Source organism: Cyprinodon tularosa, unplaced genomic scaffold, assembly GCF_016077235.1.
Source record: "Cyprinodon tularosa strain WSP-4 unplaced genomic scaffold, ASM1607723v1 ctg402, whole genome shotgun sequence".
NCBI classification, from domain to species: Eukaryota; Metazoa; Chordata; class Actinopteri; order Cyprinodontiformes; family Cyprinodontidae; genus Cyprinodon; species Cyprinodon tularosa.
Window position 1 is genome coordinate 598,806 of NW_024039122.1, and position 22,982 is coordinate 621,787.

Below are 22,982 nucleotides of genomic sequence, written 5' to 3' on the forward strand. Positions count from 1 at the left end.
TCAATTGGATAGACCTACAACCAATAAGAGCAACGGAGCGCGTGACGTATGTTAAGCGAGGCATAGTTGTTGTCAACAAAAATCAAAGCGTGCAGTTGCACGCCTAGAATAAGAAGATGAGACTTGATCGCGTTTCTCTGTTCCTCTTTTAAAATTAATTTGCTGTCGATATCTTCTAGAACAGACCTAATAGCAGAATCTAATCACCTCAACTCTCCAGCGGCAGCCATTATTGTTGTCACCCAAGCGGGCTTTGGTGACGTGGTTGATTACGTTACTGTTGATCATCCGTCCATCATCGTATAAAGCCCGCCCTGACAATTTGATTGGATCGCCTGACAGTGGGCTATAATACTCGCGCTACTATGGAGCAGAGCCAGACCGAACTTCCCCGAACTCAAACCTTGTGGGCGGGACTAAGTTCGGACTGGCACCCAGGCTACCTTATTGAACAGATTTCCTTGTTTGTAGAAAAAAAGTTTTACCCTCCTCATTAAAGAAGACTTGCACCTTTATAGAAGACCTAATCGACAAAAAACTCTTCGTAAGAGATAACTTGAACAACAGGAATAAAAAAATAAAAAATATATAGAATATCAAATCTGCAAAAACATTTAAAAAATAAATTAAATATAAAATCTGTTTAAAAATGGTTATGGAAATATGCATTTTGAAAAATAAATGTACAAAAATCATTAAAAAGCATAAAATAAAATAAAAAACAGCAAAAAACAATTTTCTTAATTCTTCTTGCAACAATAATAGAAATAAATTCCCTCCACTGGCCATCAAACTCTTTATACTCTTTCCTCACCCGTGACATTTTGGCAACGCTCTACATGCCTGATTGAAAATATTTAATGTAATAAATTATATAATAGATTTTTTTTTCTTTTCTTTTTTTAGCCAAGCCATCCAGAGCAGCATTTACTCATAATTGTGGAATAATTGTTTTACTCAAACATCTCTAAAACTCTACAAGGATTAAAGTTGTTGGTTAACCGTAGTTGTTGGTTTTGTATCGTATCGGTAAAATAGTTTTATTTGGTTCAGTTTAGTTAGTTTTAGTCTGTTGACTTGAAGTGGAAATGAGACATTAGTGTACACTGCAAAAAAAATTAAATCTCAATAAGTCATTTTTTTTCTTAAAATTATGGATTAAGGAGGTCAGTGAGAAATTTTGTCAATGGAACAAGACAAATTATGTCTAAAATAAGAAAAAAACAATGATATTGTCTTATTTCAGGTGCATATTATCTAATTATCTTATTTTAAGAGTAAAAAAACTCATTCCATTGGTAAATCATCTTATTTACCTGCTCAAATTAAAGGAATAGTACACCCAAAACATGATTAGCCTTCATTTTCTACTCACCCCCATGCTGAACAACACTCTGGAGTACTTTTTTGATATCTCAAATGCATCTGGAGATCTGGGAGGCTTCTTGCTGTCTGCTGACATTCAAATAATGGAGGTCCATGGTGCCTGAGACAGAAAGGTCCATAAAAGTCCACAAAAAACGTGTCAATATTCCTCCATACTGCTCGTCCAATGTATTCCAAGTGTCCTGAGTGGGTAGCATCCAGAATTTACTCGAAACGAAGTCATTTAGAATGTTTTTAGAGCATAAACAGTAGTGTATAGGATTTCCTAAAAGCGCGTTCACGACGCTACGGAAGCCGGCACACCAAACCAGATGAAAGTGCGCATTCAGCGTCTGCTCTGCCAATAATGCAAGCGTAGAAGAAGAAATGTGCTGTTTACCTGTGCAAAGAAAGAAACAACGAAAGAAAAATGTCTGAGGACTTCAGTGTTGAGGAAGAGCATGAGTTCTTTGCCGAGCTGAATGCGCACTTTCATCTGGTTTGGTCTGCCGCGGTTTCCGTATACATTGGACGAGCAGTATGGAGGAATATTGACACGTTTTTTGTGGACTTTTATGGACCTTTCTGCCTCGGGCGCCATAGACCTCCATTATTTGAATGTCAGCAGACAGCAAGAAGCCTCCCAGATCTCCAGATGCATTTGAGATATCAAAAAAGTACTCCAGAGTGTTGTTCAGCATGGGGGTGAGTAGAAAATGAAGGCTAATCATGTTTTGGGTGTACTATTCCTTTAAGGGTGAAAACACTTCATTTAAGACATTTTTACCAATTTTTGGATTGTTTTTGCAGTGTAGCCTGTTTCTACACTGGAAAAACAACCTAGAAATAAGTAAACATTTATTAAATTAGGTGTATTTACCCTTAATTTGAGTAGGTAAATGAGATTTTGTTTTTTTTTACTCTTAAAATAGGATAAGTTGATAACATGCATTTAAAATAAGACAATGCAATCGTGTTTTCTTACTTTAAATTTAAATTATCTTAAGCAAAATGTCTCTTTTATCTCCTTAATCCAAGAAAAATGCAGTTATTTTAAGAAAAAATTACTAATCTAGATTTCGATTTTTTTCCAGTGTAATGAAGAGTGATGTGTTCATCCTTCACAATTTTTGCGTATCTGTTGCTTAGATACTCGCTATCTTTCTGTTAGACAGAGAAGGTAGAAAATGTTTAAATGTTCTGGTGTCAGATCCATGATCCCAGAGAGTGAAGGAGCAGACTGCAGCTTTGAGCAGGTTCAGCACAAACCTTGCAACCCTGGACCCTGCCCCCCCCTCTGCCTTCACCACCACCAAGAGCTGCGAGTGGGAGACACCTGGCTGCAGGGGGAGTGCCAGCAATGGTGAGACAGAAAAATAAATAAACTGATTAAAAATGTTAAACATTGAGTGAGGAAACTTCTGCAAAAGTGTCTTAATTTTATTTAAGTATCGTTTTGCTTTGCAGCACATGCACCCCAGAGGGAGTCTACTGCCAAGATGTGGACTGCAGAGGTAGGTCCTTATGTTCCCTGTAGTGAGAGAGTGTGCAAAAGTTGGACTAAAGATGAAGAATCAATTAAAGCATTTTAAAATGTAGCCTGATTAGTCTGGTCAGTGTATAGATGGTGCTCCCTGATAGCCTTAAATTCTAAAAACTCAGTTTTAAACATTTCATGTATAAAGCTTTTCAGATTGCCTTTTAATGTTGGTGGTTCTCATGTAAAAAAAAACAACAACAAAAAAAACTACAAAATTTCTCATTTTTTGTTTTTATAAATAGAACCACAGGTTTCCCTCTAAGATTTTTTTTTAACCATGGTGAATTACTATAACGCAGTGCTTTTCAACCCTGGTCCTCAAGGCAAACTGCTCTGCATGTTTTTGATGTTTCTGAGCTTTAGCAAACCTGATTCAGATGATTGCAGTTCAGCAAAGCCTGATAATCTGCTATCAATTGATAACAGTTGTGTGAAAGCTGGGAAACATCTAAAACATGCAGGGCAGGGTGCCTTTAGGACCAGGGTTGAAAAACACTGCTATAACGTCACTGTTGCCAAAACTTTGTTAAGGCACAACAAACCTTAACCTTAGGTTATGAAATAATCTATGATTTTTTTTTGCCTGAATCCACAGAATACATCTAATTTAACCAAACAGACAGTAATCTGAGGCAGACGCATTACTCCAAGGTTCCTTTTTGGTATTCCTGGAGGTTTGATGTCCTGCACCTATCGGACGTGTCTCTGGCCACACACCTCCTCAGCATGTAGTTAGGTCCTCCAAAGTCCTGCTAACGACCTAAATATTTGACTCAGGTGCATTAAAGCTACAGTGTGTAATAATTACAGGGATATACAGTCAGAAATGTAATATATTATACATAACTATGTTATTTATCATCATCTACGAGCTCAGCCTCTTAACCTTAATATTTGCGTTGCCTTAGAATTCGTTATTTATAATTACATAGGAGCGGCTCTCGCAGCCATGGAGGCAGACATCTTTGCGCTACGGCAGCGCAGAGCCAACAAACTAGCGATTGCGAGATCGCCCATTACAATAACATGCTGCGTGATGATGCTGTTACTCTCCAGTATACTTATTCAGCAACGTCCCTGACGTTTCACAGGTAATGATTCAGTAATTTTCTGTAAAATAATTTTCTGGATATATACCTCGGTTACTTCTCTCCGGCTCCTTTGGAGATCTTCAAGCCTTTCCTCCTCTGCTCTAGTCACCCCGCTGGTACCTCTCCCTCGCCTGGCCCTGGCTGCACGCCCACCCCGGCCTCTCTGCCCTCTTCCTCTCCCTCTTCCTCGCCTTGTAACCCCCGTGCCACAAACAAGACTTGGACTCTGTAAACGGGGAATATATATTCTTCCAGCGAACACAATCTCGCTGTTAAACTAATGACTACAATTACTTCGTCTGTTTATATCACCATGCAAAGCAGCTCACCAAAACGTCACAACGACGTAGAAAAAATAACGGGTATATTTATTATCTTAAGTCTACATGAAATCTATACCCTACACAGACTAATGAAATACTATCTGTAAAATTATCTATGTAAACAAACCTCATCACTTGAGAAGGTAGGTGATGCGGACGTCGTGGAAGACATTTTGTCCCGTAACGCTCGCCGTACTGTTGGGGGGGAGAAGCGGTGGGGGGGAGATGTTCATGTTGCTGCGGTCTGCAGTCTGGACGTTAGATGTCGCTGAAAGTTACACACTGTAGCTTTAAAAAAGAGAAATTAATCTCAAAGTTACAGGACAACAGACCTTGAAGAATGTAACTCAGGACGGCTGTTTTGTCTGGAACTTGTGATTCAAATTTGTGGTAATCAGGTAATTATTGTAGTGCAACAGTTTCAGAGGGAAAAAAGACTTAATTAAAAACTATATTTACTATACAGTATATTTATATTAGTGGTGGGCATGGATTATTTTTTAAATGTAGATTAATCTCACTGTAATCTTGGAATTAATCTAGATTAAAATCTCTCATTTGAATTCTGCCAAAGGCATTCATGATGTGTGTGCTACCTCCAGAATTTAAGAGAAAAGGTTTTGTTTTTTTGTGTCTGCAAAATCACACCTAATTTCTTTGTAAGTTATAAATACTTTTTTTGCTAAATTTTTACAGTGTTAGCTGCAAAAAAATAGAGAGTCCCATTTCAAATGATAGATTCCCCATTTTAACAATAGACTGTCTCCAAAAATCTCACACAAACGTTGCCTCAATCAACTTCTCATCTTTCGCAGCTTCCCCCGCGGCGTGCTGGTCATGAATTCTCCTCATGATAGCTCGCCTAGCAGGTAGATTGTAAGATGGGTCACATGTGGCTGACCAGAGCACGAGCTGGAGCCCAGCAGCCATGCTGATGGGCTGGCAGCTTGTGGCTATCCACTGAGCGACGTGCTTGGTTTGCTTGGCTGATAGAGCTGTGCTTATAGCTGCATCCATGTCAGCACGTCACGTTTGATGTGGTTATTTCACAGGAGGCTACAAAGCTTGGAAGACTGATTCCTTCTCACCCCTAGATATACTTCCGGGCTAAAATATCAAGGTGGAAGTATTTTTTTATCATCCGATAAGAGTCTGCTGTTAACATCCCACCACTAGCTTATATCCTGCTTCCTGCACTGGGTCGGGCACTCGTATAAAACGTACATCAATAGGTGGAAAAAAACGCATTATTTAGCAGGTGGAGCACTACCACTGTGCAGCACCCAGGGAGCAGTCTGGGGTCAAGGGTCCTACTCAAGGACCCAGAGTGGCAGTCTGTGGGAGATGAACTCAAACCCTCCAGGACCCAGGCGCCATGCTCTTTTATCGCTAATACAGAAACACTTCTGGTTGCCATTTGTTACCAGGGGGGGATTTACCATTAGGCAATACTAGGCAGTTGCCTAGGGCCCCAAGTTGCTGGGGGCCCCATAAAACTCTGTTTATATGTATGGTTAATACAACTATTACTTATTTGTGCACATTAATTATGTCTTTGATAAACTCCTTTTACTTAAATGCATCAGAACATTGGAACGCTTATAATATTAAGTGTGTCTGAGGACTGGATTATTTACTTTGGCCTTTTTGGAAACACAGGAAGGAGCAATCAGCTAAGTGAGCTTAGTGCTTGGAAAAAATCTTTCATTCCTTTAGAGACAGCATGAAAAGTCAGCTGAGTACAAAACATAGAGAGGAAAACAAGAAGAAAAGGGACAAAACATAGAGCAAACAATGGATGTCTGTTCTATTAACATTTCTCTATCTGTAGAATGGGGCTGTTTTATGTGTTGTCTTCTCAATTCAGAGGGCCCCCTGCCTGTCTTTGCCTAGGGCCCCAAATTTCCTAACTCCGCCCCTGTTTGTTACATTTTACACATTAGTATAACAGAATCATTTTACAAGTTCTTAGTTTTGTCACAGTAACATATTGTCAGAACAATGTGAGATTAAAATCATTTTAAATCTTTTTCTGTAACTTTATTTCTCTGTTTCCAGGTGAGATTGTTACCTTCTGATGGAGCTGCACCCTTGTTAGGTTGTCATATCAACCACTGATCTAATTGTGGTGTTTGCAGTTGATGGTTCCTGGACCCCCTGGTCGGTGTGGTCTGACTGCTCAGTGACCTGTGGTCGGGGCACACATGTTCGAACTCGAGCCTGCATCAACCCCCCACCTCGAAACAACGGCTCTCACTGCAGCGGACCAGAGAGGGAGACACAGAGCTGTCTGACCCCCCCATGTTTGGGTCTGTATGCATTATTTTAACTCATTAATCTCTGAATTTATACCAGTTGGTCAAAAAATGCAGTGTTTTTACTTTCATTTGGATTTCAAATTAAATTGGTATAATTTGGGGGAAATAAGGGACATTAGGCAGCTAAGGAATAACAAAAATTTGAATCTCCATATGTTGACTTTTTCATTCTTTATGTTTTTGTTCAGAGAAAACACATGATTTACATAGAAAAAAAAATGTATTTGAACAAACTTGACTTTTTAAAATCATCTTGGCCAATAAAAGTGTCCTGAATTGTAAAAAATCGACCCGCTGCACAGTTCCATTAGCTGCTCGGCCTTTCTTTGAAATAAGAAAATATTGTCTTAATTTAAAATCTTGGACATTGATCTACAACAGAATTGCATTTTTTATCATAAAAGTTTTTTTTATGTAGTTCAATAATCAGTAAGACGTCGTTGTGTTTTCCCATTAGCTGCCAGAAGGTTTTTCAGTAATAACACATCAGTGTTAGAAATGTAACCAAATAATTTTTTAACAACTATTGATTTTTTGTAATCAACTTTTTTCAGATTTGGCTGTTTATCAAAAAATCACTCTCCTGCACGGTCCAAGTAGCTTTTATCTCATTGTTCCATAACTCAATTTTGTAATATTGTATTGAATTATTCATTCATATTATTTTTTTATAACTTAAATTGTATTATTGAATAAATATTTCTGACCAGTGAAGCTAAATTTCTTTAAACCCAAAATCAGAAATAACTTCCACTTTTTTTATTTTTTATTTTTTATTTGCTCATATTTAGATAATTGTCTGATTTTATCAGCTAATTTTTATACGGTCTCCAACTGCACTTTAGCTCTGAAAAGGATCATGTTCCTCATGTTCTGGATCTTTCCTATATTATGGTATCCTAAGTACCAGAGATGGATGGATGGATGGATGGATGGATGGATGGATGGATGGATGGATGGATGGATGGATGGATGGATGGATGGATGGATGGATGGATGGATGGATGGATGGATGGATAGATGGGTGGGTGCATGAGTGGATGGAGGGAGGGATACACTGGAAAAACGATCTAGAAATAAGTAAAAATGTCTTAAATTAAGTGTATTTACCATTAATATGAGTAGGTAAATGAGACAGTTTTCCAATGGGATGAGTATTTTTACTCTTAAAATAAAATATTTAGCTCATATGCACTTGAAATAAGACAATGCAACTGTGTTTTCTTATTTTTAAGTGTAAATTGTCTTGTTCCATTGGCAAAATGTCTCTTTTACCTCCTCAATCCAAGAACAAATGCACTTATTTTAAGAAAAAATTACTTATCTAGATTTCATTTTTTTCCAGTGTAGGTGGCGTGCATATGGCACTGATGGTAAATGTCATCATCTGTCACACATTGCCCAGATATCTACATTCATTAGAGACTCATCGTATAATGTCAGATTGCTTAAAGTTATGAAAATGTTCTTCTTTTATCCTCTTTAGTAAGACAGATCAGAATAACAGTTTTTGATTAGTTAAATTTAACATCATCATTCGAATATTCGAATAGAAAAAAGATCAAGAAACCGCTGAATCGTCAGCATACATTAAGAGGTTTTTGCTGCCATGCAGCCACTTCTACACAAGTTTAACTGTTTAGAAAGATCAATCATATATTGTGAAATATATGATTGACCCTTAGGGTCCAGATACACATTAAAGGGACGGGAGCTAATTAGCTTCACCCCTCCATCAGTGTAGCGGCTAAAATCCTATATTTTAGGCTACTGGTGGTTGTTGTTGGAAGGCATTGGTTTTACGTGCGCTCAATTAAGATTCAGAATACCGATCTTCCGTTTGACATTAAATAAAGTCAGTTATTTTCAGCACCATATCCATTGTCTTACTGTTTCCTTCAAGATCCACATACATAACCCTAACCCTAACCCTAACCAAGCACAGTAGAAAACTGTTTGCCTCAGCCTATTAACAACACCTGAACAGAATTGATGGTTGACCTTAAATAACCCATCCCCCATAAGACACTCAGAACTCAAAATTAAATACGCCCCCTGGTGGCGACAAAGGACAAAGGATAAATGGCTCCTACAATCTGAGGTGAAAGCTCTAAAATCTTTTAATCTCCTGTTTCTGTTGGTAAATCTTCCCCCAGCTGATAGATGTTTGCAGAGCTCCTGTTTTTATCGTTTACTTTCTTTGACCCTCCAGATGACCTTTGCCCATGGTCGCCATGGTCACCGTGCTCCCGGAGCTGCGGTGCCGGGTCCGTGTTCCGGCGCCGGGTGTGCGTGTGTGAGGAGGAAGGGGACGCCGCGTGCCCCCCTGAGGTTGATGCTGTGAGGAACAGTGAGGAGACCCAGCTGTGCTACCACCAACCATGCCCAGGTAAACACTGGAAGAACCCAACATAACAGAATCAGCTTTAGTTTTCCTTCATTTGGTCACATCATGAATATAAAATAGACTTTATTAAACAGTCTGAGGAAAACCCACAGATGTGTGTGAATGAGCTGCTCTGTTTTCCAGTGTGCCCCATGTCAGCGTGGAGCATTTGGTCCCACTGCTCCTGTGAGACTCAGAGGCAGCAGCGTTATCGTGTAGCTCTCACTTCAGCCACCGGAGGGCAGCAGTGCACTCCTGTAGAAACCCAGAGCCGGGCCTGCACCCTCAGCCAGTGTGAGGGTGAGAACTTCACTTTTACTTTCTTCCCAAACTCTCTCTGAATGATTTTTTGTCTCTGTATTAACCTGCCGGGTCTCCCTGTCTTGTAGCCTGTGAAGCTCCGTTTGTTTACTCGGCATGCGGAGCTCCCTGTGAGAAGCAGTGTGCGCTGATAGGCAACCAGGATCTATGCCTGGGGGTGAGGGAGTGCACACCTGGCTGCTACTGCCCTGAGGTGAACCTCCTGTGTCTGATCTGCCTTATTTCTGCTCTATAATTTCTGTTTGACGCACATACTGATGTATTTGACAAAAAACAACTAAACTAGTTTCAATTACATTAGACTGACTTCTTTATAAACAAACAGGGAAACATATATCTGTAAATAATGCTCAATTATTAGCATCCCAACTTAGAGCTGATCTACTTTGTTTTGCATGTTAGTTTCTACAGTTTATATATATATATATATATATATATAAAAAAAAAAAATTACCCATCTCTTTTTGTTTACATGTATGTCAAACATCAATATTTCTGCGTTAAATCTTGAATGTTTACATTAATAATATATTTGTTCTGAGAAACTTTTTCTCTATAAGCACCACCTCACACTATCATGACATCTTAGAGTACCACCATAATACAGTCCAATAAAATACAGCAATATGTTTCTACTTTACTACAGAAATTGTTTCCAAAGGAAACACAGCTGTTTATTATGTAGAGTTTTTATAGATTTTTATGTTTTTCTTCCAAAGCTTCACAAAATGTTACATTTGAAGTATAAAAATTAAATATATATAGTTCATATTAGTACTTTATCACAACCAAAAAAGATAATCGTTTTTCCAAAATTATTAAAAATGAGGCCGGTGCATGCCCGCCACAGCAGACATAATAAGAGATATTTTAATAATAATTACCTAAGTTATAATTAATACAAATATTGTGAGATCTTGTCAAAGCAGACCACCAACAAATTAGAAAATGTTCATGTGATTAAACACAAATTTGAATTTGAATATTTAAGTTTTTACTCAAAAAAAAAAAAAAAAAAAAACTTAAAAAGAAAAGTTTTATAAGATTTGGTCCAAATGGACTGAGTACGTGAAACCAATTAGATCCGACTTTATTTGATTGTTATTCTGAAATATGTCTTGCCCTCTAATGTCTTTGTGGTTTTTATTACTTGAGGTGGTGCAATCCCCATTACTGTTTAATTCTGTTAATTTTTTGTTATCTTTACAACTAAGTTAGTGATATTCTGTTAAAAATAACAGAAAGGCAACATGGACAAAATCACTTGGACTTTCTGCCTATATCTTTAGTTATAATCTTGAACGCATGAAGCTGTGATTACTGACGTAATGGAAATCTGTCTTTCTAAATAAAAAATTATAAAAAAATAAAAATAAAAAACTTATGGTCCCTACATACCACCAGGGGGCACTATAACACTGTTTGAGAAGAAATGTTCTTAGATAATAGATTGGTAAAATAAGTTTTTCCTTAAACAAAAATGAGAATATTAACACAAAACGGAGGAGAAATAGAAAGATTCAAGTTATATTCCTATAGCCATAAGTGTTTTTATGTAAATTTTTATTTTCATGATTTTCTTCTCAGTGTTTAGATCTACATCATTAAATCAATCAGAAAATTGCAAAGATAGGATAAATAATTTGAGGAAAAGGACGAGTCAAAGACTTGAGGATATATAGGATTTTAGAAGTGTTATTTTCTCACTGCACTGGTAGATTATTGCACTAATTATTCAGTAGAATCATATCAAAAGCTGAATCTCTCAGAATCTGCTGTTGCTTAGTATATCAATATCAAAACAAGATCATATTTCTTTTCTTTTTTTGATAGAGCTAAGATTGTAAGGCTTGGTTGAATTGACAATATTTGCAGTGAAAAGCATCAACTAGAAAAAGGAAATACACTAAGTTCATTTTTGATTTAAGTGTATTTTCCCTTCATTTCAGCAGGTAAGATAATTCAATTGAGTTTATTTTATAGCGCCAATTCACAACTTGTCGTCTCAAGGCACTTTACAGTTCAGCTGATCAAAGTTCTAAGTTTTCTATCTAAGGAAAACCAGTTGATCGACTCATTGACTCTTCAGCAATCCTTCACACTAAGCATGCTTGATAATTTGCAAATATAATAAGATTGAGATTTACATTAAGGAAAAAAACAAATATTATCTTTTTTCAAGTTAGTAATATCTAATAAATCACATTTAAGGGCAGAAATCCTCATTTCATTGTCATATCATCTTATTTACCTGCTCATATTATGGGAAAAGAAACTTTTTCAAGACACTTTTACTTGATTTTAGATCCGTTTTTGCACAAAATGAATTCTAAAAACAAAACTTTCAACATCATAACTAAAAAAAAAGGTTTTTAAAGTAGCATTACTGTTATTTTAAATAATTGTTTTAATTTAAATGTTCAACTTTCTCTTTTTTAAATTGAATTTTACAAATTTAATCCTTTTCAAATTGCGTTTTTCATTTCACATTAGATACTTTCAAGATGAGTTTACCTTTTTGTTAGATTTTGAAGTTTTAACAAAAAAAACAAAAAAACCTCTGTATGAAATGTTAGCTAAAAAAACAAAGGTGCCATTTCCTTTTTTCCTCCCAGGGCTTCCTGCAGAAGAACGGCAGCTGTGTTCCTCAGCAGGACTGCGGCTGCATCTACCTGCAGCACCAGGATTCAGGAGAACCTCCCACACCTTTCACGGTCCCTCAGGGCGCCACCGTCACCATAGACTGCAGCTCCTGGTTAGAGACGACCGCTTAAAGCAACATTTTTGTTTCATTGTGTTGGATTCAACAGTTGAGCACAAAAAGCCAGTTTTATAGATCTGTTCAATTCAGTTTATTTCTATAGCAACAATTCACATCATGTCATCTCAAGGCACTTTACAGTTCACTAACCTGACTCCGCCAGCAGGATTTACTCCGCATATCCATCTGGAAACCTTCCGTTGAAGTAATTTTGGGAAGGGGCGAAAATACTGGTTAGCTGATTGGCCTATGTTGGTGATAGACGGGCCAAATAAACCAATCAGATCAACGAAGCATATGACGTACTAACAGAGCGACGACGAAGAGGAGCCAATTGATAGATCAAACTCTTGCCGAAACCAGTCGGGAGAAGAGCAAAAACATCTTTTCCTTTGAGAAAAGCCTCCAGAGCAGTGTTTTGCTCTTCTTTCAGTGAAGAAATACTCTGTAATTCCGATAAAACTTGCTCGATAGCCACGCTAACGCTAGTTTTATCGGCTGAAGCCGCCATGTTCTTTAGACTGAACTGTCGCGCTTCTCGTTGCGTCACACCTCAACCCGCCTCAAAGCCAACGCTGATTGGACGTTCGTTTGGTGAACGGCTCCAAATTTTCTTCAACGGAGAGTCTCCAGACTGATCTGCGAGTGAAATCTTGAAAGCTCGCGAGATCAGGATGGTCTCACGAGGCTAACAGTTCAACCAGATCATCCAGTCAAATTGATTCAAAGTTTTCTATCTAAGAAAAAAAGCAGCTGATTGCATCGACTCATTGACTCTTCAGCAATCCCTCACACTAAGCATGCATGAAGCGACAGTGGAGAGGAAAAACTCCCTTTTAACAGGAAGAAACCTCCAGCAGAACCAGGCTCAGTGTGAGCGGCCATCTGCTGAGGCCGACTGGGGTTCAAGGAGACAGAAGCAGACATAGAAAAAGCAGCTGTAAAAGGCGGTTCTGTCCAGGAAACCAGGCAGACGAACTCCTAAATCCCATGTTCTCTGTTCTACTAGATCAGTGACGTTTTAGCCTGCAGGTTTTCTGACGTCTCTTTTTATCATTTTCTGTCTCCCAGCCTTTGTCATGATGGGACTTTACACTGTGACAGCAGAGAGTGTGACGGTAAGAGTAGAGAGGAAACAGTTGATCCTTCCGATTCCTCTGCCCTCCGACCCTGACCCGATTCCTCCCCTTTCAGTAATCCTCAGCGAGTGGTCAGAGTGGACCGCCTGCTCTCCGTGCATTCCCCAAAACTCCCTGGAAGGGCAGAGCAACAGCAGTGAAATGGTCTCCATCCAGAGACGTTTCCGGGCCTGTTTGGACGTAGATTCTGGTCTTCCTGTCAGAGGCGAGGAGGGGAGCCAATGTCCTGGACCGTTGGTGGAGGAGAGGCGGTGTTCAGATGCCAGTGTCTTTAGAGGTGATGGTATTCTCTCAACAGGACATCTTTTATTGCAGACACATTTATTTATTTTTCTGCGATGCCAGATCTTTTTTTAACTCTACATTGAAGGAAAAAAAGGTTGTTTTTTTTTCTCCATCTGACTTCTCCTCAGCAGGATGCAGCAGTCTGACACTTAGCTCACTTCAAAAAGGCTTCCTGTTGATGACTTTGTAAACGTGATGGAGTCTGACAAGCATAACACCCAGAAAAATAGAATTTCATGAAGAGAAAGTGTTGTTTAAAAGCAGCGGTTTGTTTCTGTTGTGTGAAACAAAGCTGTGTTTTTGATCTCAGCTTCCAACAAAGGCACTTAAAAATCCTTCCTTAGAGAGGCGTTAAGGTTCCAATATAATAAAACAGATGCAGCATCAAGGTTTAAATCCATGCAGAGATTTAAAGATTAATTGGTTTAGTTTGTAGAAATGATTCCTGTTAATTTCCTTGCAAAGTCTTTATGTTTATCTCTTGTTGGACTTAAACTTTTGGTCACTTAAATATTCATTCTGAATTTTTTTTGACTGAAAGTCTACAAATAAGCTTTGCATTATGATCAGTGCAGTAAATATATCTGGACCTAAATCACATGTTGTCAGCATAAAGACCCTAAAATCATTTATCCAGATTGTTTTATGAAGAGCCGTTCATTACAGATTCAAGCCTTTTGGCGTTTCTCTCTACAAGCTTTAAAGCAAAAGTCCGGTCAGCAAGGAATGATCCATGGATCATTATTTATACCTAAAACTAATATGTTCGCGGCGCTTTATTAATTATTATTTAGTGTTAATCAGTAAAGAAATAAAAACAATAAATTCCGCCACGATCACTGAGTCGGGAAGCGGCCATTTTGACCCAAATATAGTAACCCCTCCCTCCTGCCATCTTCCAGCAGTGACGTCACGGTGCGGTTAGCCTAGCGCCATTCTCCCCGCTTTACAAGCTAAATCAATGGGAACTACTAGACACATCTGCAATCAACAACAATTATTGAAGATTTCCAGAGGACTTCACCATTGAAATTCACAAGAGCTATAGTGAAACTGACAATGCCCACGTGCATGGCAGCTGGATGCTGGAATACATCGCGTAAAAGTGGAAAAAAAAAAGTGATATTTCACCTTTCCGATTTATGATCCTGTCAGGATTTGGTTGAGGTTTGTGGACCCAAATGCAGAGGAAGGGAGGCTGAGGAGAGTTTCTTGATGATTTAATGAAGAGTAAACAAACAACTGAGGCAGGAATCCAAAATCCAAAAAATCAAAACAAAAACAAAGTCAAACAAACACGAAACTATGGAGACATCTGGGGAAAAACAATCACGAGGAGGAGGACTAAGAGAGACGGAGTTGGAGGAAGTTAGACGTGGAACCAGCACTGAGAAACTGAACAGAGAGGGTATTTATGGGAGACTGAAACAAAGAGAGGACTATGGAGCAGATTGGGAGCAGGTGTGAACAGAGCAGAACAGGAAAAGAGCTAGGGAAAAAGAAGACCACAAGAGGGCAGCAGAGGGCAATAAATAAAAACATGAAAACTGAAAATAACCAAAAAACACAACAAAATAAGAAAAATTTTCTAAAAATAGAAAACAAGCAGCAAAGTAAAACTTCAATCCTTCATGGACGGATTCGTCGCTGGATTGCCAACTTGAAGAGGACACCAGTGTACTTTGCATAGTGCACTGGTCGTAACCATCATGTAAAATAGCACATTGTGACAAACACCAGATACAGCACTGGGACTTGATCAACACCCAATACCGCACCGTGACGTCACAAACCAGTAGGTGGCAGTAGTGTTCTTTGACAAACATGGATGCCTCCAGGAAAGCACATTCAAATGAAAATTACTCTTAATTAAAAACACTGATCATTTATTGAACAGGATGGAATCATTTCATACTTAAAGTACTTTTAGAAGTTTGTATTTTTTTTTCCTTTAAACATCTCTAGTTTCTGCTTTTTTACATTCTAAAACATACATATGCTGGGATCTAAATTATTCGATCATAGCTCAATATCCAGCGGGAAAATTAACTCCTACCCTAGTTTGGGGTCTTTTGCAACCTCAACCACCTATCCTTTTAAATCATTTAAAAAAAGAATAGATCGATTAATTGATCACTGAAGTAATCGACAAGTGAAATCATAGTTTTATTTTGGTTAAATGCTTGAAAAGTTCAGTTTAGGCAACTGGACTGAAGTTTCCTAGAAGGCGTTTCATCTCTCATCTCAGAGGCCTCTTCAGTTCCAAATGGACCTTTAAAACATGTAAAAAAAAAAGCACTGATTAATGGCTTTATTCAAGCTAGATGTATTGAATGTGTTTTTGGTAAATCTGAACCAGTTCATATAATGCAAACTATTACTGCTGGGATGATGAGCTGCATTTACGCTCCAGCTTCCACAGCAGCAGTTATGTCTGATATTGCAGAGGGTGTAATTAGGCTCCAAACAGGGCTCATTAATGGGTGTTTTGTTCCAGATCTGTGCAACTGGAGCGCGTGGAGTGTTTGGACGGCCTGTGCACAGCCATGCAGCGGTGGAGTCAGGCAGCGCTACAGACGACCCCTGGCCTCTCCTGCAGGGCCTCGTTGTAAGAGTCAGCAGACGCAGAGTCAGAGCTGCAACACTGGACTATGTCCTGGTACGGTTGCTTTATTCTTTTATCTTCTCCACCTGAAAAGTTTTACTCAATACTCTACTTTCACTCTTTTAAAAAATACACTTCAGGTATAATCTTGTTCTTTAAAAGCTTATGTGCATCAAAACTTGCCAAATTAATATAAATGCAAAAGCAGAAAATAAAACATCAGTTCAATCTGAAAAACTCACATGAAGAGAAAAGACAATTAGAAGAAATGTATATATGCAATTACTTTGTCTTTGGCACTCAGACTTCAGCAGGAAACTTAGCGCTGAATATTGATAGATATGCATGAACAGGAGCAGAGAACAGGGCTGTTTCCCCCCAGGTCTGAAACTGGTGGTGGAGTGGCTATAGATGAAGGTAGTCAGTCTGTAGACTGCTGGTTAGCGAGACGGTCTGCTGAGCTTTATGGGGAGATCCAGTGGACTGCGTCATCTGATACTAGAGCTTCACTCAGGGACCTGGAAGATGGAAGTCCAGTTGGATAACACAGGTGGAGAGAACCTGTCCAAGATGAACAAGCATGGAGCCACAGTGGAGAGGAAAAACTACCCTTTGAGAAGAAACCTCTGGCAGAACCAGGCTCAAAATGGCGGTCTTTTGCTGGACCGGTTGAAATGAGACGCAGATTGCAGTAAGAGTACATTCCTTTTGATTTCAAGCTTATGTATTTAGGCATAATTCCTCAAGACGCCACAAAAAGAAACAAATATTTGATGACTATTTTATTAACGGCAAGCAAGAAAAACATTACAAGAAAATGGTTGTCACATGACAAACCAACATTAGATGACTGGCTTAACATAACATTTAACATATATGAAATGGGAAAAATAACTCAATCACAGAACTGAAAAATTTAATCAGCGTTGGAGGATTTGGGTAGATTATGTAAAACCTAAAAGACCTGATTTAATCTTTAAAGACCAAACTTATTAAATCTCCTGGACAATCCACTCTCCTATGATAGCCATACCTTAGAGTTATTCTATATTATATTTTTTGTTGCTGTATTTCCTTTTCTTCCTTAATTATTTTATTTTTTATTTTATTTATTTATTTTTTCCCTTAGTTTCTCCCTTCATATTTTTTTTTTCCTTTATGATTACTGTATAATCTTTCTCAGAGAAGTATAGTTATATTTTTGATTTGACTGTTATAAGGCAATGGTCTACATGTGAATCTTATTTCAAATGTGAAAGTTAGTTTGGTGATGCCTAATGCCATGTAAATGATACACTCTCGAGAATCAATAAAGATATAATAAAAAAAAAAAGAATGCAGTAAGAGTCCGGGAGGAATGACGCTCTGATGAAGCTTTAGCTACGATGGTGGAGGAGGGGCTGGAGGGGGGTTGAAATGGTGTCATCTGAATGAAGTCACAGCGCATCCATAGCCTGCACACTAGGTAGCAGCATATTGGAGGCCTTTTAAGATGAACTTTGGATGCTGATTGGCTTTCATGTAGGCGCGGTTCAAAGTTGATTGGCTGTGTCGTAGGCGAATGAAGGCGAATAATTAGTTTATTCAGTTGAACTTCCGTCAAGGCTCCATTTAAAAACTACTTTATTGATCCTAAATGAAATTCACTGTTGTAACTCCTACAGTATAAGGTTTTTCTCAACGAGTTGTTGTAGATGTTGATGCCTGTGGGCAGGAAGGATCTCCTGTAGTGATCCGTCATACAGGACTGAAGAAGACACTCTGTTCGACAGTCTTATGAAGAGGATGTTCAAACAGCTTTCACCTCTCTGTCTTCTGTAGATGGAAGGGAGGGAGGGGGAGGCAAAGGGAGCAACAACATCTTTAGTTGAAAATGAACATATAGAAGATGGGAGGTGAAGGATAAAGCCTGGACTGTAACGTACAGGATATTGGACGCAGGAAACAGCTCAGACAGGTCAGTGGAATGCAACAGATTTTATTAGTAATGCGAGGCGCAGGGAGCGTGCAGGTGGCTCTCATTCAGGAAATCCCCTGTGGCGGAGACAACAGGTTAGTGATCAGCAATAGCAGAACTAGAGAGGGACTGAGGCTGAATCACTAACCTTTTAATGGGTCCCAGAGTGGGCGACTGGCACCGTTTTGGGTCCGGGGCAGGAGTCCGTACGATGAAGGGGCTTGTGAAAGCGGTGGCCGTTGAGCGGCGGATGGTTAGCTGAGGACTGAGGCCGATGAGCTCCAGAGACAGTTCGTTTATAGATTCAGAGATGGGGTCCAAGCGAAGGTACAGAGAGGCAATCCAGAAGAGAGGTCCAGGTCCGTTCGAGTGTCCGTTTACTGGCAGGTTGAGAGAAGCAAAACAGTTAGGCAGACTCGGTTACTCACTGACTGAGTGGGGTTCAGGCTCAGAGGCAGGCAATCCAAGGCAGAACTGATGCAGGGGTCCAGAGGCGGATCTGGTTTGGATTCAGGGCAGGCAGACAGGATCAGATAAGGGATCAGGCAGGCTCGGTGAAAAAAGGCAAAAACAGGTCAGGTAACAGGTAGGCAGGCAAAATATAGAAAAGCTGGATAGTAATCAATAGTTGGTTTGAGACGATCTGGCACTGGGAACAGATCCAAATGAGCTATATATAGAGGTGGGACCAATTAGTGATAATAGCAGGCAGGGTGGAGTTAGCAGGTGTGAGGAGTTGGAGATTAAGCCAGCACCAGTGCCGAGATCGTCACATGGACAGTGGAGAGGAAGGGGCTTCGGAACTGAAGCTAATGAGGAAGGCGTGTGAATCCTAACAATCATCTAGTTGTAAGGCTAATTTTAAACTTGAACGATGAGGAAAACAACTCAAATGCATGTTTAAGAACCTTGTTTGAGTATGAGCTGCATTTAAACCTGGAATATAAGGAGAAGAAACGTTAAGGGCTGAAAATGAAAATCAGTTTACTAGAATGAATTTCAAAATTATAAACCAGTATTTTAAACCTTGTGTACAGCTCAAATATTTTCCAAGTGGCGTAGGACTCAATCGCCTGAATTTACTCCAGGATCAAAGAGTCAAACTATGCAAAACAATATATTCACATTCACTGTGACAATTTTTCCAGGGAAGAGATTCCTGACAGAAATCCATTTGGAACTTGGAGTGTAAAAATATATCCTCTGTACATTTCCTGGGCATTGAACATTGTTCTCTTCCCAACTAGACTTAAAGGATAGTGTCAGCACTTCCAACAGTAATGTAATTTCTCCTTTAAATTTTGTTACAATAATAAGACTAATATCACTACTATAGCAAACAGTTACTCTAAATTAAATTATTTAAATCCTTTCTTTAACATCAGCATTATTGGGGAATGTTCCTCTGCACCTCCAGAGCTTTAAGCTGTGATGAACAATTACATTTTTAAGTTTGTCTGTGTGCAAAATATTCCAGAGCAGAGATTTATCTCCTTTGTCTTTAAATCTGTTTTTTAGCTCCATTTTAAATGAGCTTATGATTTGTTTAAATGCATATATTTGCTTTCTACAAGCAAATTATTGCATCCCTGCTGTTGTCATGGATACCCTCATTAAAATGAGGCACTGAGGCCAATATGGCTGGTAACAATATTACACCAGTTTAGTCATAAATGAAATAACAGGCTGGAGTCACCATGCATGCACATTAGCCCACAGCATTGTGGCTTGATGGTTCATTTCACAGAAGGTGCAGTCACTCATGGCTTCGTCATGTTGTGACAATATCTGTACCCAGGGAATCTTTTTATTCTTTTATTTCTTTAGAACCAACTGGTGCTGCTCAAAAAGCACTAGTTGAATATTTTTTTTGTAATATGTCATATTTTAAGACTGTACTTTTTTATCTTGGACTCTGGGTTTATAAGAAAAAGCTCCTATCCCTTCGATTTAAGTTTACAGCGTTAAAAGCAAAACATCTTAGAAAATTAAACAATAGATAAACATTATAATAAAAAAACAGGACAAATGTAATGTTATTGGTAAATGAAAACATCAAAATATGAAGTGTCTGTCAAAAGGAGCAATCAACAAAATCCTGATAAACAAACATTGTGATGTTCTTTTTTTAAGGGATCTGACCCACATGCAGGAAACCACTCAGAGAACCAGAGAAAAGGTTTTAACATGTTTATTGTAAGCACGATGAGTTGGATCCAGTGTTACTGAGAACGCTGGTGAACCAGAACTGGAAGTGAGAAGGAAAGTTCAGAGTTTAGTTCAGGCTCAGTGGGAAACTTGAGCGACGACTTGCAAAAACAAAGACTGAAACGGGACTCACATTTCCAGAAAAAAGGTGTCCTCTCCAGAATCCAGTCGGTGTGGGTTATTCCAGAATTTGGTTGACTCGTTGGAGGGCGGACAGAATTTACTCGAGTTTGGTTGGTGCCTTGAGGTGCAATGGAGCTGACTGCGACTGAAATTTCCTGAAGTACTTGAATGGTTTGCGTGGAGATTTATCCCCTGCTCTGTGTGAAGCTCAAACGATCCTTCCAGGGGGAGAAGGTCCAAACATCCAGTTTGCAGGATGACTTCCTGCCGAGAGGCAAAGACAAAAAAAACAAGGTTAGGCTCAGGGAGAAAAGACTCAGATAGACTCTGCTAAACTCAGCTTGGCTAGAGTACCCAAAACTGGCAAACACTCTGGCGTCGAGGTAGTGGCAGTCAGCTGCTTAAGAGTCCTCAGATAATGAGGCAACCATCTACAGGTGTCTGGAAGGGCCAACGAGAACCGGGCGCCACCTGGTGGTGGAGGGAGAAAACACAAACAAAACACAACCCACACAAACTGGATTCCTAACAAACACGTCTCCCACTACAAAAGTTAAGTATTTGTATAATATACATATATATTTAAAGTAAGTCTTCCTCATCCGCCGCGGGTGGTCTCCCTTTTTTCCCAAACTGGGGTCATCTATCAGAGGCCTGGGATCTTGACATTCCTGCTCAGTATCTTTGTTGTCCCTAGAACTCCACTCCTCTGGACCGAGATGTCTGATGTATCTCCAGGGATCTGCTATAACCACTCTTCCAGTTTGGGGGTCACTGCCTTGAGGACCCCAATGACCATGGGTACCACTTATGCCTTGTCCTCCAGGCTCTTCTTTGAGCTTCTGGTGTTTCTCTAGTTTCTCGTGTTCTTTTGTTGCTGATGTTGCCGTCGCTTGGTATTACTATGTCAACCACAATGGCTTTCCTCTGCTTTATGTCACCACCGCAATGTCGGGTTGGTTTGCCATTACCGTTCGGTCCGTCTGTATCTGGAAGTCCCAGAGTATCTTGGCTTGATCATCTCTACCATCTTTGGAGGTGTTTTCCACTATGATCTTGGGGTTTCCAGCCAATACTCTGCACAGATGTTCCTGTACACTATTCCAGCCACTTGGTTATGGTTTCCCGGCCAGCATCTAACACCCTGCAGTTATGTGCTGGATTGTCTCAGTTAAGTTAGTTAAGTATAAACCAGTATTAGTTACTTCCAACACTGCCATCAGTGTCTTTTCTAGTTATGGTGGCTCAAAAATGGTTCCTGACTAAGTTCAACAGCTTCTAATCAGCACTTGATGTAAGTACGGCATATGTGAAGATGGAAAAAACACAACTTTAAATATTACCAATTGTTTTTTAGTTTCTACAGTAGTAGGCCTGCATGAATAACAGCATTATTTGCCACCAGGCAGAACATTTGGTGGGCTTTGTTCATCAATGAGACATTTAGAGTTTGCAGACGGAGATCTGTGGGTTAAGCTATTTCAGTCAGACTGTGGGGCAGCTGTTCTATTCAGCTCAACTGTTCTCCAGCAGGGAAAATGTTTATCAGTTAAAAGACTAACAGAAACGTCAAACAAAAAGGCCTGTTTAGTGATGTGCTGAACAGTATGGAAACAAATCAAAACATGCTTTTTGTCTTTTGCAGATCAAAAATCTCTTGGTGATCAAATTTCAATAGAATTTAAATGGATTATCTCTAAAAGAGACTGGATAGTCTCTTTTAGCTGTTAAAGATTGGCCTGATAAAATAAATATAAGTTGATTCTGATTACTCTTTTAGATACCCTAAAAAAGGAAATATACATACGACAGTCAGAGCATTTTCTGTCCTTCCTGCTGCTAGCAAACATAATTTCCATCCATTTTGGAGCAAAAGTGACCAGAGTGACAGAGCAGATCCTGTAACAGGGTTTTACTATTTTAAAACTGATGCTGCGTTCACACCGGACGCAGCAGGCGCGGCAGAAGCAGCTAGTTTACATGAAAAGTCAATGGTTGACGCACGTCAAGGCGCAGCAAAATGTCCAGCAGCCCGTTTTGAGCAGCAGGTGCAATGCGTCGGGCGCGTTTAAGCATCTAACGCGCCGCAAACGCTCTGCTGCTCGAGATGGAAAAACTGAACTTTTGCTGCTCGACGCGCCGCGTCAACCAATCAGAGAAGCTGATCTGGGAGCTGGCAGAGAGACAGACACATCGCTGATAACACAGAGCGCTGTGATCACTCCTCTGAAACAGTTTATTGACGCATAAATTAACTTAAAATGCAGAAATCTGCCGGCAGAATATGTTGGCTTTTATTATCCTGCTGCCTGCAGTTTGGATTATTTAGATGAAAAACCCCTACCAGCCGCCGCGGTGAACCGCGAGGAGGCGACTTGGCCAGAGGCTGCTATTGAATGGGATTCCTACTGTCGGCGCACCGCTGTAAGTGGGGATCTGAGCGGCTCCCACAGAACTAATATTGGAAGGCAGGATGGTAATCTGGATGAACTGACTGCACTGATTAAGTTTTCAGGTGGACTTTCTCACTTAAAAACATATTAAAACTACTTTATTCCCA

At 39.4% G+C, this 22,982-nt stretch overlaps 1 protein-coding gene across 1 annotated transcript in view; it reads left to right on the forward strand.

The window, feature by feature from the left end:
• Window positions 1-22,982, forward strand: part of scospondin (subcommissural organ spondin) — a gene marked incomplete at its 3' end in the record, with an annotated part of 132,540 nt that overhangs the window by 101,139 nt on the left and 8,419 nt on the right. Inside the window, exons 93-102 of the mRNA XM_038298218.1 lie at window positions 2,576-2,728; window positions 2,833-2,879; window positions 6,458-6,628; window positions 8,850-9,026; window positions 9,168-9,323; window positions 9,413-9,537; window positions 11,960-12,099; window positions 13,177-13,223; window positions 13,300-13,521; window positions 16,027-16,188. Of these exons, the coding sequence (XP_038154146.1) occupies window positions 2,576-2,728; window positions 2,833-2,879; window positions 6,458-6,628; window positions 8,850-9,026; window positions 9,168-9,323; window positions 9,413-9,537; window positions 11,960-12,099; window positions 13,177-13,223; window positions 13,300-13,521; window positions 16,027-16,188 (1,400 nt within the window). The remainder of the gene's footprint in view (window positions 1-2,575; window positions 2,729-2,832; window positions 2,880-6,457; window positions 6,629-8,849; window positions 9,027-9,167; window positions 9,324-9,412; window positions 9,538-11,959; window positions 12,100-13,176; window positions 13,224-13,299; window positions 13,522-16,026; window positions 16,189-22,982) is intronic.